The sequence below is a fragment of the Vitis riparia genome, chromosome 14 (genome assembly GCF_004353265.1).
Source record: "Vitis riparia cultivar Riparia Gloire de Montpellier isolate 1030 chromosome 14, EGFV_Vit.rip_1.0, whole genome shotgun sequence".
Classification (NCBI taxonomy): domain Eukaryota; kingdom Viridiplantae; phylum Streptophyta; class Magnoliopsida; order Vitales; family Vitaceae; genus Vitis; species Vitis riparia.
In genome coordinates, this window is record NC_048444.1 from 16,962,769 (window position 1) to 16,979,444 (window position 16,676).

At 31.8% G+C, this 16,676-nt stretch overlaps 1 protein-coding gene across 1 annotated transcript; it reads right to left on the reverse strand.

The window, feature by feature from the left end:
- Positions 1–2,812: 2,812 nt before the first annotated feature.
- On the reverse strand, positions 2,813–15,912 carry LOC117930677 (transcription initiation factor TFIID subunit 10-like). Its single transcript, XM_034851312.1, has 6 exons — positions 15,775–15,912; positions 15,610–15,674; positions 12,523–12,585; positions 6,293–6,350; positions 6,168–6,218; positions 2,813–3,142 (listed from the first exon to the last, which is right to left on the reverse strand). The coding sequence occupies exons 1-6, from the start codon at positions 15,865–15,867 to the stop codon at positions 3,062–3,064; spliced, it is 411 nt and encodes a 136-aa protein (XP_034707203.1). The 5' UTR covers positions 15,868–15,912; the 3' UTR covers positions 2,813–3,061.
- Between the last annotated feature and the right edge of the window lie 764 nt (positions 15,913–16,676).

Consider the following 16,676-nt stretch of genomic DNA (forward strand, 5'->3'; position numbering starts at 1 on the left):
GTTATAAATAGCCTTTTTTAAATTAAAAAAAAAAAAGTAAAAATCCATTATCTAAATAAAAGTTGTAAAAAAATTGTTTTTAAATAAATTGAATTGGATTGATTTTGTAAATGGAATTGTAAAAATCTATATTTAATAAAAGCAAATCAAAATTCAACTTTTTAGGTAAACTCACAATTTTATTTATTTAATTATTATTATTATTCTTTTTAAGGCAAAGCTATCTTTTTATATAAAATTAGAAAAAAAAATCTTTTAAGTTAGGGAAAAATAAAATTATAATTTTTTTTTAAAAGACAAAAATCTTTTTTGTTTTTTTTTGTTTTAAAAGGGTAAAGTTCAATATAAATTCCTTTTTAATAAAAGTCAAACAAAATTCCTTTTTTCTTGGATAAAATTGCAAAAGATTTTTTTTTATACATACAAATTCTTTTTCTAAATAATTTGTAAGCATTTTTTTTAATAATAAAAGTAAATCAAACTCTTAGCTAAAATTGTCAAAGTGTAAACTTATTTTTCAAGCAAATAAAGTCCTTTCAAAAGAAAATAAAAATTAAATTGAAAAATCAAATAGGAAAATCAAAGTGGGGTGATTTCATGAAGTATGAAAAATTGGTTTTCTTTAAATAAAATTGCATAAACTCTTTTATATATATATATATATATATATATATATATATATATATATATATATATATATATAAATCTGTAAAGACAAATAGACTTGAAGATTTTATTTTATTTTTTTAAGTTCTAATAAAATTGAAAAACTTTCCTTTAAATCAAACAAAGATAAAATATCTTCTTCAATAATTTTTTTTTTGATAAAATCAACTAATAAATATTTTTTGATAAATAAAAAGGCTTTAAGACACTTTTGTAAATAATTTTGTAAAAATTCACTTTCATATTAATAATTTTTCTTTATTATTAATAAAATTGGATTGAATTTTAATATTTTTGTTGAGAAAATAAAGGCTAGTCTTAAGTGAGAAAAACATCCAAGAGGGGAGTGAATTGAGTTTTTTTTAAAAAAAAATCTTTTTAAACACAACAAATTTAAGCACAAAAGAAGCAAATTTTATAGTGGTTGGGCACTTCTTTGTCTACGTCCACTCTCCTCAAGCTCCTAATCGAGTGAGGGTTCCACTAACTTAAAGTTTCAACCAAGCTTCTAATCAACTTTACACTTGGATTCTGACTCTAATGGACTCTTACACAATTTCTTCAAGTTTCAACTCACTTGAAAGCTTTAACACTCGATTAACAAGAATAAATCTCTTCACCTAGCTCAAAAAGAGCTCAAATACAACTCAAGACTATGATGAATCACAAAGGTGCACTAAAGGATATACAAAATGGGATTTAATGCACTAAGAAAATAAATGAGAGTTTTTAAGACAAAAACAAGTAGGTAAACAAATAAATGCAAGTGTTCTCTTGTTCATAAATAAATATGCATGAAATGATATGTAAATCCTAAGTACACTCATGCATTCATCTTACATATGTTTCCTATTATTAAAGGTCTTCCAAAGGTCTTGATCTTGCATCCATTAGGTCATTTAATGAAATTTCAAATTAATACCTTAAATTCTTTATAATTCAAACCAATTAGTATCTAAATCATGGTTTGTTATCATCAAAACTTGATTAGAATAACCATTCGGCTAACAGTTGTAAATAAAGTCTTAGAAGTATTTTTTTTAAATAAAAAATTCTTTTGCAAATAAAGTTATAAAAAACTTTTTTTTTTTTTAAATAATAATTTATACAAATCATTTTTCTTTGAAATACTTTTGTAAATAAGATTGTAAAAATTCCTCTTATTTATAGCAAAATAAATAAAAATTCTTTTTATTGTGAATAAAACCAAATTGATTTTTTTTAATGATTTTTTTAAACAATGAGTGTAAATGACTTTCTTGAAAATTGAATACAAACAAAATTGAATCAAATCTCTTGTTCAAAATAAATTGAAACTTTTTAAAATAAATAAATAAATAAATTGAACTCATTAATTCAAAATTGTTTTTAATAAACATCTTTGAAATTTCATGAAAAACTAATTTTTGAAATTTTTTTATTTAGTTTAATGAATTGATTTGTATAATTCTTATGTCACTTACCTTGTATATTTTTATAATTTGATTTTATTGTCATTTTCCTATATATTAATTTGTGTCCTTAATCTTGTTATCCATTATTAATTAACTAATTGTTACAATTGCTTTAATTCATTTAGTACAGACGATATGTATACAAGTTTAGAGGGGTGTTATAGCTAATCATCGTACATTCTCAATAAGTAACCTGATTTTCGAATCCAAACTCGGTTCTTACAAACAAACCTTTTCTAAATAAGGAGTCACACAAGATTTTCTTTCTCATTTTGTTTTTCCTTTTAAAAAAAATAAATAAATAAATGGTAACTCCAACTTTTTCTCAAAAATAAAATTTTCAAAATAAAAGCAAGTCAATAAGAATGCACATAAAAAAAAAAGAGAATCCACAATTATCTCTTTCCCTTCTCCCATCCTTTCTAGGTAAGAGTGACTATGGAAAGCAATGTATGCCCTAGCAGGATCCACTACCAATGGCACTTATATTCTAGCAGCTTCAAATAGATTTGCACATGCTTTAGTTTCGCTGCATCTTTGAAAGGGCAGATATATTTTCAACTTAATTTATTCTTGAGATTTGATCATATATGTCTATATCTTTTATGTATACACATGTTATTGTTACATTATTTAAATTTTCAACGGTGGGACTTGATCATCAAATAAAAATAAATAAATAACGAAGCAAGAGAAGAAAAGATTTCCACTTTTTATGAGGGACTTGATCATCAAATAGATAAAAACCTACTATTTTTACAAGAAGATGGGCTAATAGGTAGACAGCAGCTGCCTATAATAAAAACTCCATGGTTTAAAGAGAAAAAAAAACAATAGGCATGACTAAAAAGGGCAAGTTTGAAAACCAAGCAAAATGTGTTAAGGGGCTTAAATTTAAAAACATTGAAGAAATTGTTATACAGATCAACTTGATCATCAGCTCATTCATCTCTTGAAGCAGGATCCATCCCAGTTGAAGGGCTATCTGCAAAGTACTCTTGATGTTTCACATTCACACCACACTGCACATTCAACAACAATATTATATATAAATCAGTTGATCATCCTCAGAGAGAACTAGGCATACACTAGACAATAGCAAATGGCCTTGCATTAGACAAGAAAAACGGTTGCAGCATATGTTCTACTTTTTCATTTGACAATATTTTTCTCTAATTATTCACCCCAAATTCATGTCAATATTAACACCCTGTCTGTCCCCACAAAATGTGAGAAAGGAGTCAGAAAGGCATAGCCTACAATCTGTTTGAAATTTTAATGGCCACTTTTTAAAATATCCCTTATTTTCTCTGAAGAGCCAATGTAAAAGAAGAGAACAAAACAAGAATTGCAAGAAAAAAAAAATTAGAGGAAAAGATGCTGCAAAGCACCGCACAATCCAGATACAACACAATGGTGTTAGAAATAGCCTTCCTAAGTGCTGCGAAGTAATGACACATCTTTAGGTAAAGATCACACATCCTCATTACATGGGACAGTGACAATGGATGTCTCCTCAAGAGCCACATCAGTCATCACCGCATCAAAAGCCTCTTCAAAATCCTCCAGAACAGAATATTTTCTGTTATGCTAGCATAAGTCCATCAGATGCTGACTTTAAGAGGCTGAAACAACATTCCTTGTTGATTACTTGATTTACATCCTATAGTCCCTGATTGATCCAGATATCTAAAGGAACATCCATCAAAATTCAACCTAAGCCAACTACTGAGTGAACAGATAAGAAGAGAGAAGGGTGAAGGCATTCAAGCAGGAAGAACCAACAAACAACTGTTGTAGGGAATAGGCTACAAGATCACATAGAAAACCAATGAAGGCACACATGCAAATTCCTTTGTTGTGAAGGCCCAAAGGAGCAACAAGATATACCATCCCACAAGATCTCCAAAGAGAACCTCTCTTCATGGATGGTTACATCTGGCCCAAACCAACTCATCCAGAACATAGATTTGCGAACCCCCTCCCTATCCCAGCCAAAAACGAAAGGAAGTCAAGTCAACTCCCAGGCAAAGATTTGTTTTAGACACCTAGCTTAGAGACCTTTTTCAGACTTATGGCAGGGGTATGCATAGGGAATTTTTTACTTTTAGTAAGGATTTTTGTTCATGTTTCCATTATCAAATTTATCAGGATTTATTTTTTAGTATTATCATGTTTTAATCTAGCCAGGTTGTATGAATTTATTTCAAAGTTTTAATCAATGTGCACTGGATTACCTACATAAACGCCACCTGAGTGAATAATAAAATATTTGAAGATCCATTATACTCATTGTTTGCTACCTATTTTTCTTCCCCCTTTCTACTTCTTTTCCCCTATTTTCCTCTCTCTGTTCTTTAAACTCTACTCTGTTTTATATAGTACTACCTATCTTGCATCAAACGGGCATCAAAGCATTTTTTGATAGATAAATTTTTGTCCCCATTGGGACTTGAACCTGGAACCTCCCACAAACCCTCCCCATCCCTTTACTACTTGAGCCAATCAGGCACCAAAACATTTCAGTCCAAACCAAATTCAAATGCCAATTCTTATTTCAACTATCTTTTCACTTATTTACCAAACCCTTTGTTTTTTCTTTTTCACTAATTAATCGAACTTTCAAACCCATTGCACAACTAACCAAAATATTTATCTCCTGGTTCAAATTAGTTTTAAGTAGGAGAAGCCTAATTGCAGAAGAAGTTAAGAAGAAGACTAGGCTCATCTCAGACAAATTTAAAGACACATAGCAGGCTTCAAATTTGCCTTTGGGTCAGGTACAGAGACCTTTCATTAATCTTTCTATTTGGAATTTTGTATCTACTAGAAATTTAAGAAATCATAGTTTCCAAAATCTTATGACATACCCAATACAATACAATCATAAGATATACTTTTTTATGGAAATCACAATATGTATCTTATTTTAAGCATATCTTACTATACATATATGATACACGATACATGATACAATGATCCATACACCTTTAATTATTTTTGATAAATTTTAAGAAAAATCAAATTCAAATTTTTTTTTGTTAAAAGAATCATTATATTAATTATTTAAAATGTACAAAAGGTTAGAAATTGATAATAAAATGAAGAAAAAGGTAAAATAATTCTACACGAAAAGTTCAATTCTTGTTGTCGACTAATATTAGAGAATTTTAATTTAAATAGTTTGAATGGTTGACATTGAAAATGATGATCATTGGTGACTAAGAACTTTTACTCAATATATTACATTTTCTTTTTTTTTTCTTTTTTTTTTCTTTTTTTCTGTTCAAAAGGACTAATGACGCACATGAAAAGTTAGAACATAGGAGATTACACATAAAGATAAATAAATCAACACATATATGGACATATACCTAGAAATAATTTGGAATTAAAAATCAACTCTAAAAATTTTAAAATTTTATTTTTGCTGATTTTGTGAACCTAAGCATTAAATTCTTATTTTGTCAAATTGAACTCTTCAAAACTCTAGCATCCAATGTTTTTATATGGTATAATATAGTTTAACTCTTTTAGTAGGCAAAGGAGATTTATCTTTTAGTTAAATATTTTTTGTTTCACTATCAAATTTATCAGGATTTATGTTAGTATTATCACGTTTTAAGTTTACCAAGTAGTAAAGATTCATGTTAAAACTTCAGTTGATTTGTTTCATCCACATGTACTCTAAACTGTCCATATAAACTTAAAATTAGCTTTATTTTTTTCAGTCTCTAATTAGCTATATTTTCAGTCTCTACAACCTGATTAAGATTTTTATTTCTTTCCTTCTTTATTTTTCCCTGACAGGCAACATTTTTTGTTTCCCCTTTTTTACCCCCTAACCTCCCACATCTGTACTGCAACCAAACAAAATTCATGAGTTATATTGAAATGGAATATGGGACCTTTTGAATCAAAGTGGCCAATGTCCCATACCAAGATATAATAAAATAAAATAAAAAATAAAACAGACAAGATAACAATAGCATACAGAACTTTGCCTCTCCAAGCCAAGAATAATTTATTAAGACTTAGGGTGCTCACCTCACGCAGAGCCTTAGAGAGGTCCTCCATTGTCAAGATCAGGCGCTTATCCTGTTACCTCAAAAAAATTAGAGCATCCAAGAAGGAAAAGGAAAGAACAAACATATAACATATAACTCACACACCTTTTGCTGTTTATCCCTTTTGTCCTTGACTACTGCTGACTGCCTTGCTTTGCATTGCCTTCATTAGAATACACAAACAATATAACATCTTCCAGCACCATTTATCTTAAATGAAGCATAATAGAAGGGCAAGCATAAACAGAGTACTTTTAAGATGATAACATATAAGAATTCAACATGCAAAGCTTAAATCAAGGTCCTTTGAATCTTATCAATGAAGTAATGTCCTAAATGAACAAACACATTGAAAAGCTCATCCTACTTGCAATCTGTACCTTTGTCCTATAGCAATAGCCTCCAACCACAGGTTTGACTAAAAAGTGGTCTGACTTTGCATTATGGATCCAGACAGTAGGGCCAAGAACAGGATTTTATCGTTTTCCTTTATTCCCCTGATAAGGGGGATGAACTAAAAAGCACCAAAGAGTGCAAATCCTAATATGCAGGATTGATTTGTTCATGTTGTAACTGCAGCCCATTTATGCCACATTTTCCTTAGGCCAAATTGCAGTTATAGGTCTTTGGCATAAAAGCATAGATTCTAATTGGCATCCACACAGAGATCTCCAACTCATAGAAAAATTTTGATCTTAATATTTAAACGAATTATGAAAAAGGGAACAAGTAAATATGTCTTGAAAAAATACTCACTTGGAAACATGCAAACCCATACCTTTGAGTTCATTCTTTCGATTACTTGAGAGGTTGATTTATATGTGTATGTATATAGAAGATACACTAGGCTGTTGCAACAACCATTATCCAATATCCAAATTATGGGGTAGAAAAATAGAAATAGGTAAAATTTCTGTCCTACGAGGTTGCTAAGCAACCTCAGAAATGGTAGGCTTCTCGTCTTCTGAATGTTAATGAAAACATTTTGTGTGGGCAGGAGGAATCTTCATTGTGTTATTTTTTCAAGGTGGTCCAAAGTACAAAGGTGAATTTGGAGAAAAGTAATATCTCTGTAAGGATGGGGGAATAACCTTTGAAGAAAAGTAAATCTCTATAAGGATGGGGGAGGATGGGGAGGAATTGGCTTCATAACTTAATTATAAGATGGGTCCTTTGGCTTTTCCCTACATTGGTCTTCCTTTGGGTGCTTCTTACAAAGTAAAATCAGTGTGGGATCCCATTATTGAGAGTTGAAACATCAGTTGCTAAGCTGGAAGAGATAGTATTCATCAAAAGGGAGCAAAGTTAGTCCAGTTCAACGCACATAACCAAGTATGCTTATATGTCCTTGTAGAGAGGCAAAATTTGCTTGTTTACTAATCATCACGTGTCAATGGAAGACCAATCCTAAATTGGCACATGTCCTAAGTGGTCAAGTTAAAGTTCATTTTGACGATTAAATAAATAAGTTAGATGTCATTTGGATGCAATTCTTATTTTCTATTTTCAAAAATAGAAAATGATAGTAATTCCTATATAAAAAGCAAAACCTTAAAAAAGATAGTATCTTTTAAAAAGTGTTTAATTTACTAGCTTGAGTTTTAAAAGTGATTTTTAAGAACATAAGGTAAGTTCATATTTTTTACATAAGAGTTAAGATATTTTATTTAGAAGTTACTACCATTTTTTATTTTTAAAAATAAAAAATAGGATATATATCCAAACAAGTACTTAATTGTCATTTTTAATGCAAAAATGAGTCATACACAAAATAAGAATGATCTCTCAGTCAAATGTAAAAGAAATATATTAATTTTGATAATTATATAAATAAATCAATCATCAAATTTAATTCAAAAAGGTGTCATGCACAAAATAGGGATGGTCTCCAAATAAAATGTAAAATAATTAAGTTAATTATTTTTTATAATTAAATAAACAAGTTAATTATCATTTTTAATTCAAAAAATGATCAAAATAGGAACAATCTACCACTCAAATATAAAATAAGTAGATTTTAATATTCCAAAAAATATTAACAGATAATTACCAAAGAGGGTTTGTTTACCCCAGTAAATAGGAGGGCCTCCTTAGCTTTCACAAAAAGACATCGACAGAAAAGAGAAGACTTCCACACTAGAGAAAAGTTGGAGAAACTTTGCCCAAAGATTCAAGGAGTTCTTCAAAACGATCAAGCTCAAAGATTTGAAAATCATGTTCAAAGATTCGAGATCAAGCTTGAAAATTCAAAGATCAAATTCAAAATTTTGAGATCAAGCTTAAAGATTGGAAGATTCGAAGATCAAATTTGAAGATTCAAAGATCAAGTCTGACAATTCTAAGATCAAGTTCAAAAATTCCAAGATCAAGTTTCAAGACTCCAAGATCAGGTTTGAACATTCAAAGATCAAATTTAAATATTTGAATATCAAGTTTGAAGGTTCAAAGATCAAAATTCAAAATTTGACAATCACAGTTCAAGGTATCTTCAAGCCAAGATCCAAGCCAAGCCAAATTCCAAGCATAGGCCCAAGCCCAAGGTCCAAGAATAGGCCCAAACCAAGCTAAAATCCAAGCACAAACCCAAGCCAAACCAAGGCCCAAGATCAAGCTCCAGCCCAAGCCAAGCCAAGGTTCAAGTACAAGCCCAAGCTAACCTAAAATCCCATTCAAGATCCAAGCACAAGCCTAACCAGGCTAAGATCTAAGCACAGACCTAAATCAAGCCAAGATCCAACAACAACCCAAATCAAGCCAAAGTCTAAGCCCAGGACCAAGCCAAGTCCAAGTCTAAGCATAGGGTCAAGCAAAAACCAAGGTCGGAGCACAAGCTTGATCCAGGACAAAGTCTAAGCACAAGCTTGAGCCAAAACAAGGTCCAATTCTAAGTCCAAACCAAGGTCAAGGCCAAAATCAAGACCTTTCTTAGAAAAATCAAATGAAAGCATAGAGACTACATTTAAAATCCTACAAGTTCATGAAGAAAAATTTTGTTACGCAAAAATTTTCATTTTTAATAGAAATTTGCACACCTTATGGGAATTCATGCTAGAAATTTATATGTAAAAATTTCTCTAAAAGAAGAAAATTTTGGCAAAACAAATTTTTTCTTTATGAACATGTAGGATTATGAGTGTAGTCTCTACACTATCCTTTGATTCTTCTAAGAAGGGACTTTAACCTTGGCTTAGGCCTTAGCATGTCTTGAGTTTGGACTTCGACCTAGTCTTAGCTTAGGCTTGTACATGGACTTTGGCTTGGCTTTAGACCTATGCTTAGACTTTAGTTTAGCTCGAGCCTAGACTAGACATTAGCTTGGCTTGGGCCTACACCTAGACCTTGGCTTAGCTTGGGCCTGGGCTTAGACCTTGACTTAGCTTGAGTTTGTGCTTAAACCTTGGATTTGCTTGGGTCTAGTCTTAGATCTTGGCTTAGCTTGAATTTATACTTAGCCTTTGGCTTAGCTTAGGCTTGTGCTTGCACCTTAGCTTGGCCTAGCCTTTGGTTTAGACCTTAGGTTGGCTTGAGCACATGCTTCACTTTGGCTTGGCTTAGGCCTACGCCTGAATCTTGATTTGAATAACGCTCATTGAGGATAGAAATGTTTAATCTTAAATGGAAGATACCTCAAACTTTGATCTACAAATCTTGAAACTTGATCTTTGAATTTTCAAACTTGATCTTTTAATCTTTGAATCTTTAAGCGTAATCTTTGAATCTTCAAATCTTCGAATTTGATCTTCAAATCTTCGAATTTAATCTTCAAATCTTTGAGTTTAACCTTCTAAGGCTTTGAAGAACTCCTTGAAACCACTCATGGTGGTCTAAGTAGTAAAAGTTTAGGCAACAAACAATACACTTTTGGGTGAATGCTTTGAGATTTGCAATTGGAAGATGTGTATGAACCACTCACATATCCTTCTATTATATACGTATCTAGAGAATAAATTTGCACAACCAATAAGAGGGGTTGTTGTGGGAGATTATTTTTTGATAGGAAACAACAAATATATATATTGAAAGAATAAGAAGTACAAAAGAAGGATGAGGAATAGTTGTGGGAGATTATTAATGTGTACAAAATTATAGAGAAGGAGAGAAGGCTGGTGCTCTAAGGTAGTAAAAGGCTTCTTTTGAGGGGTTATGAAAAGGGATAAAAAGGGAGGGGAAGGTTCCTAGTCATTACACTTTCAAGGTGAGAAAAGAATATTTCTTTTAGAAAGATGGTTGACATGAGGAGGGATCTCTTAAGGAAATATTTTCGAACTTTGTGCTAGTAATATGGATGACATACTGGTTAGTGTCAAGGCTCCCACAACATATTGGGCATTCAAATCCAAGATTTGTAGAGGAATTTGTTAAGATTGGGAGCTAGGTGATGTCACAGCTTTGCTGAACCACGTTCATGAGATGAATATATTTGCGGGTAAGACGACACCTTGCAATGATTGCTAACTTTGGATAAGAAATTCTTGGTTGAATATCATCATAAGAAGGTGGAGAGAAGGGAAGTAGATGATTTTCTAGCCTAAAGCCTCATTAGGGATCATTTTTATTTTGCTTTAGCCACAAAGTGAAAGCTAAAGTAGTCATAATGTCAAATGGAACAATCTTGGTATTTATGAAAGTTTTATTAAACATTAAACAAAGTCAGAAGCCTTTATATTTAAAATCACCTGAACACAAATAGAAGATGTAATTAGACTTTAAAAAGAGGTTTTAGCTTCCAAAAAGGGATCCAAAAAAGGCCACCTAATTTTTTTTATAGGAAAAAAAGGGGGGTGGAAAAATAAGGACTGCATGCGTAAGAAAGCGTGGATCATATGCCACTCTACTACCAAGTGGTTGATGACTTATGGTTTATGTTCATTCTATTTGATGTAGCAGGAATGCTCCAACCTCTCACCATATTCAACATTCTTAGGGACATCCAAAAACCATTGAAACAATTTATGGGAGAAGGAGAGCAATTTGTATAGGAGCATCAATGTATGTTGCTAGGGTGCCAAGATGGTTGATTTCTTGGTTCACAAAGGGTCATGTGACCATTGGAATCCTAAATAGTTACCAATTTTTTTGTTTCATCGTAGTTTTCCTTTTTCCCATAAGAAGGTCTCCCATATTCTACATGTGTACTAGAGTTACAATCCTCACAACCATTTGTTTCAAACCCACAACATACATTGTGAGTTACATAACTGTTAATATTCTATTTTGTAAAATCCATGCAGACCATTCATGGTGAACTATGTGCCTAATATACGTCGTATGAGCTCCATCATGATAGGACCAATTACAGGGCACCACATGTCTTGGTACATACTACACATGCTCAAGACCACTCTCCACTAACATGACATGTAGCGCATCTCACCCATGATCTCCAAGGCATTGACACATCCATATTCTCCCTACATAGCTCCTATGTCATAGAGCTACATCATCTGGACATAAGAGTCCTATCTCCAAACATATCCGTGGGTTACCCGGATACCCATGGAACATGAATCTGCCAATGGCAGAGGCTTAGGAAGTTTGTCCTACTCTACCTCTTAATGAAGGTGATACTAAGTGCAACTGAGAGGGTTCATGGCTTTGCTCATGTCAAGAGGAAGATGTTTCCTCTATAATACTTCTAGCCAAATGATTTCCTACATCCCCCTTAAATGTTTCACCCTTGACGTGACACCTAGATGCTAATACGTCTGCCCAAGTCAGGAGCAAAGCAGAGGGATTCGAAATGGATTTAACGCATCTCAATAGTGGAATTGCCCTTCTCACCATCAAGCATTTTGAGACTGATTTGAGGGTCATAGCTTGGTGATTAGAGTTAGAGGTTCACCAGGTGGGACTAACATGCATCGAACAAGTCTTAACCAGAATTGGAGGAAGAGGGGACCAATGTGTCATTGGGACACATGTCATCTCCAAAAGCTTTAACATCATCATTGATCCTTAATATGGAAGTTACTATTTTGGAGCAATACAAAAAGGCTTCACTTCGCATCCAACGAAAGAAGAAAAGATTTTCCCAATCTCTTAAGTTCTCTTCTTGATTTCACTACCATTCTCTCCAATTCCCTCTCACCTCTCACTCTGCTCCACCCATCCTCTCAAACTGTTGGCACCTCACCATCCCATTTAGTTGGCCTCCTACAGATAAGAAGCCTACATAAAGAATGATTTTACATCCATCACCATTCCCTCACACATAACCCTTTGTCCTCTTTTAGAAAACGTTAATGCTTCTAGGCATCCATGAACACAGCTTCAGATCATAGAAAAGCCTTGAATTTTACATTATATACTGGCATAACTAGAATTTAGAAACATACTGAAGCGCATCACTAGCAACCTCTGCGACAAACTTCTGAGTGGCAACAGCTACTAGTCTAATTCTGCAAAACAAAGGAGAAAATTAATCCAATCTGACATGATACATATCCAAGAAGTCTAATTCTGGTTTTAAAGAAATCATCATCCTCCAAAGCAGGTTATAACTCACTAGTTTCCTTCCTTATTGAATAATTATCTTCCCGTTTACATTACACCAAAAAAAGGAGGAATCCAAATTGCACTCCGTTTTAATTTCAAAAAATATGGTAGCACCTAAGGTTTTCAGTTGAAAGGAAAGTGATAACACAACCAACGAAGGCACAACCAAAACTTTTGATTATGCATTTATCAAAGATTTCGAATAAGAATTTAAAAAATCAAATTTTTTATTGGTTACAGAAATTTGAGCAGACTACGACTTAAATTCATAAACTTATAGGAAAGTTTCAAGTGGATAAAGACAGCAATCATATGAACCAAAAGAGAGGGACATTAGGAAAAAGAGAAGGAAAGAAATAGCAAATCCCAACTTAGTAAATCAATTTTACATGCATATGTCTAGAATTTTTCCCAAGTAGGTGACAGAACAGCTCTCTGCTTCCTGAATCTCATAAACATTTTTATGTCTATATGGTTTATGCCACATGTACAGCATCAACTAAACGTGATTATGTATCAAAGTATTGACTACAGCATTATCGGAACTCTCTCAATAATCATTACAACTTCTGCGGTAAATGAGATATCACTAAAACTTGTATCAAGTAAAATAAGACCAATCTCATTTTCTGTTTCCTGAAAAAACTGTCCATGAATGTGAATTCATGGAAGTAAATTCAAAATAAAGGAGCATTACATAAAAGTATTATGTTCATTATGTTGAATTGTGATGTGAGATTTCCAAACATAAGAGTTTACAAGAGCTACAAATATAGAGTATACCTATAGGTTATAAGATGGTGGTTTAAAAATCCAAGCATCTTTGCATTCTATAGTTCGTAAAAGAAAGCCTTAAAATGGGTGGATTAGCAATAGCGTTGATCAAGTTTTCTAGTTGGTTGAGCATCTGGAGATTATATGGACATTCATATAAGGAGTATATGAAACCCATCGAAAGAAAGAAACAAAAAAAAAAAAAAAAGGAGTATATGAAACCATCCCAGCAAGTACCCATCTTCAAAATCTCTTTTCCCTCCCACAAAAGACAGCTCTTTTTTAAACAAATTCTCTACATGAAAAAAATGATTATTGCCCCATTGTTCTTGTTGTTCCCTTAACAAGTTTGGTATTAGAAGTGATCTAATAATATAGGATGATCATCGAAACCTTGAGGCTAAGGCTGTCTTCCAAAGGAATGTGCTGACATAATCATTGAGATAAGGTCAAAGGTATAGAAAGAGAGTAAGAGACCAAAACTGAGATAGGATCTTTTATAGATTGGTTTAAGTGTTTTAATGGAGAAGTGCTTGAAGAACAAAATCATAGAAGCAGCAATTGAGAAAGAAGAAGATCAAAGAAAGAGGAAAAGAAAGAAACTACTTAGGCAGCAACCTAGGATGTCCAAGACAATATTCTTATATAAATAAAGACTAGTCCATTTTAAATCCTCTGTTTAGTACAATGTAACTTATTTCTAGACTTCAAAAAACTTCCCAAACAAGTAAAGGACTTTTAAAACAAGCTAACCAATATACTGATCAAATAGGATTCAAACTTCTTAAAAATAAAATGCTTCATAAACACTTAAGTGGCCAGTTTATAATGTATGAAAAGACTCACAATAACCTCAAATTAGAAACATGGTAAAACAAAAACAAAAACTTCATTTATCCATTGCTATTGTTATGTGAGGACTAAAATGCAGATATGATGAAAAATACCTGCTATACAATTACAGTAACATCCAGAATAACTACTTGCTAAACACTTACTAATTAAACTATGTATATCCACATAGGATATAGAATTTCAAGGACAGAATAGCCTAAGTAAACGATTTTCCTATCTTGACATGCTTCTACCTCTTTAAGCCTTCTCTCAATAATCAGAAAATTCTCTCCATGGCAACAAGTTCTAAAAGTTCACCCTTCAACTACTCTCAAAATCTATTTCCCTTTTTTTCACTGTAAAAAATAATTACACTCCACTTATTTTCTCCACTCCTGATTAGACTTTAGACCTAAACTTTCTTATTCCAATACATCTTTCCAAAAATCTAGTTTCACCCACACCCTTACTCTAGGATCATGAACTGAAGCTAAATGTACCATAAACCATGGGACCTACTCCTGTGTAAGCATGGAGAGCCTCCAATGTGCTTATTTGACTGCCACAACAATTTAGGAAATAAAAAATGATGCCCAAATCCACTATTCTCTCCAGAATCTTTCTTTTTTTAAAATAAAAAATAATAAATAAATAAATAAATAATAAGTGGTTTAAAGCCCAACAAAGTTTGAGTTGAATTGCCATAACAATTCTATACCATCTTAAGTTTCAACTTATGATAATCTTGATTGCCAAGTTACATGGCCATGCTCAAGCTAATTTTACCAAACACTGGTACTGACTTAAATTTATATCTTTCTTTACACTGAACTATATTCCAAAAACTCAAACCCTTCCTACGTGAGGCTCAAAATCCAAAACTAAGCGTTAATAATTTCAATAGAAGACAAGTTCTCCAACCAAAGGGAAAACCGTCAACATGCACTAAACAAATTCATACTACTCACAGAGTTTATGTCAAAACAATATAGTTCATGTCAGAACAATAGTCATCGAAAGGTAAAATATATAACAAATTCCCTGCCATGTTGCTGAGAAAATGAGAGAAAATAAAAATCAGAGATCTTTCATCATCATTGATCACAACACCATCAAAAACAACCTAATACAAACATATGGCTTAGTCAGGTCATTTTTAAAAAGCATTTTTTCGGAAACCAAAACAGTCTAACTATAGGATCAAAAAAACAAAAAAATCCCCAGTTTTCTTGGAAACCAAACGAGGCTAAATAAACAATTACATAAAAAAGAGGTTAAATAAAAAATAAAATAAAAATAAAAAAGGAAAAAGTACCTACAATCGAACATCGGGACACTGAAACCCACTTTTGGCTAAATAATGCTCCACCAGTTCATCTGGTATCTGAAAAAACAAACACAGAAAATCATAAAAATTCATAAATAAATAAAAAATAAAAAATAAAAAATAAAAAGGTTAGTTTTAGGCCGACAAAAAACCATACAGTCGGAGTGTAGTCCATAAGGGAAGCGAGAAAATCAGAGAGCGCAGAATCATCGTCGTGCCTAGCATCGTTGCCTCCTTGGTTTTGATTCATCCTCCCTCTCTGTCCCGGAATGCGTTTTCCTTCTATTTGCTTCAGTTTCTCACTTCTCCTCCTGCTTTTATTTACAATTTTTATTTTTTAGTATTCCCAAAAAAAAATTTCTCGAATTATTTTTTAATGCATTTAAACATGTAGACCCAAAACATGTATACGCATTATTAATTTTATTTTTAATTTAAGATTATAAATTAATAACTTGAATATATTATTATTTTATCAATTTTTGGTAATCTCATAAATTAAGTCAAATGCTCCGAATAATCAATTCAATATGTACTTTGGTCTTTAGGGCAAAATTACATATTTGTATTGTAATATTTTTAGTAAAGGAAAGAATATGGAATAAAAAAATACGAGTAAAACAGAGTTATTTGATTAAAAGGATTATTTAAAATTCAATTTTTGAAATTTAACCATTCATCCTTTTTTTGACCTCATTTGAACAAAAATACTCTCATTCTTTTCTTGTAAAAATAATTCCCTCTTTTAAAACCTACATGTAAATATTTGAAATGGGAAAAAGCATTTATGTCAAAAATGGGTTATTTTTCAAGTAAAAATATAGGAAGGGTTAGATTCACAAATTTGGGATCATTTCATCCATTTTAACCAATTATTTCCAAAAAAAAAAAAAATTTATAAAATTTTTCCGTGCTTGTTTTTTATATTTTTCCTTCAAACATTTTATTTTTTTTTTGGAAAATTATGTTTTCAACCCATATAGGCTTGATAATTAAGGTAAAGTCCTCGAACCACCCATAATTGATTACAAGAATATGAGATAGTAATTGGCAAAAATA

What these genes read in the sequence shown, in the direction of transcription:
- LOC117930677 (XM_034851312.1), bottom strand. Translation starts at nt 15,867, where the DNA reads ATGAATCAAAACCAAGGAGGCAACGATGCTAGGCACGACGATGATTCT. An exon ending in CAGTGTCCCGATGTTCGATT is followed by an intron (nt 12,586 to 15,609) that starts GTAGGTACTTTT and finishes TTTGTTTTGCAG; the next exon opens with AATTAGACTAGTAGCTGTTG. An exon ending in TCTCTAAGGCTCTGCGTGAG is followed by an intron (nt 3,143 to 6,167) that starts GTGAGCACCCTA and finishes TTGAATGTGCAG; the next exon opens with TGTGGTGTGAATGTGAAACA.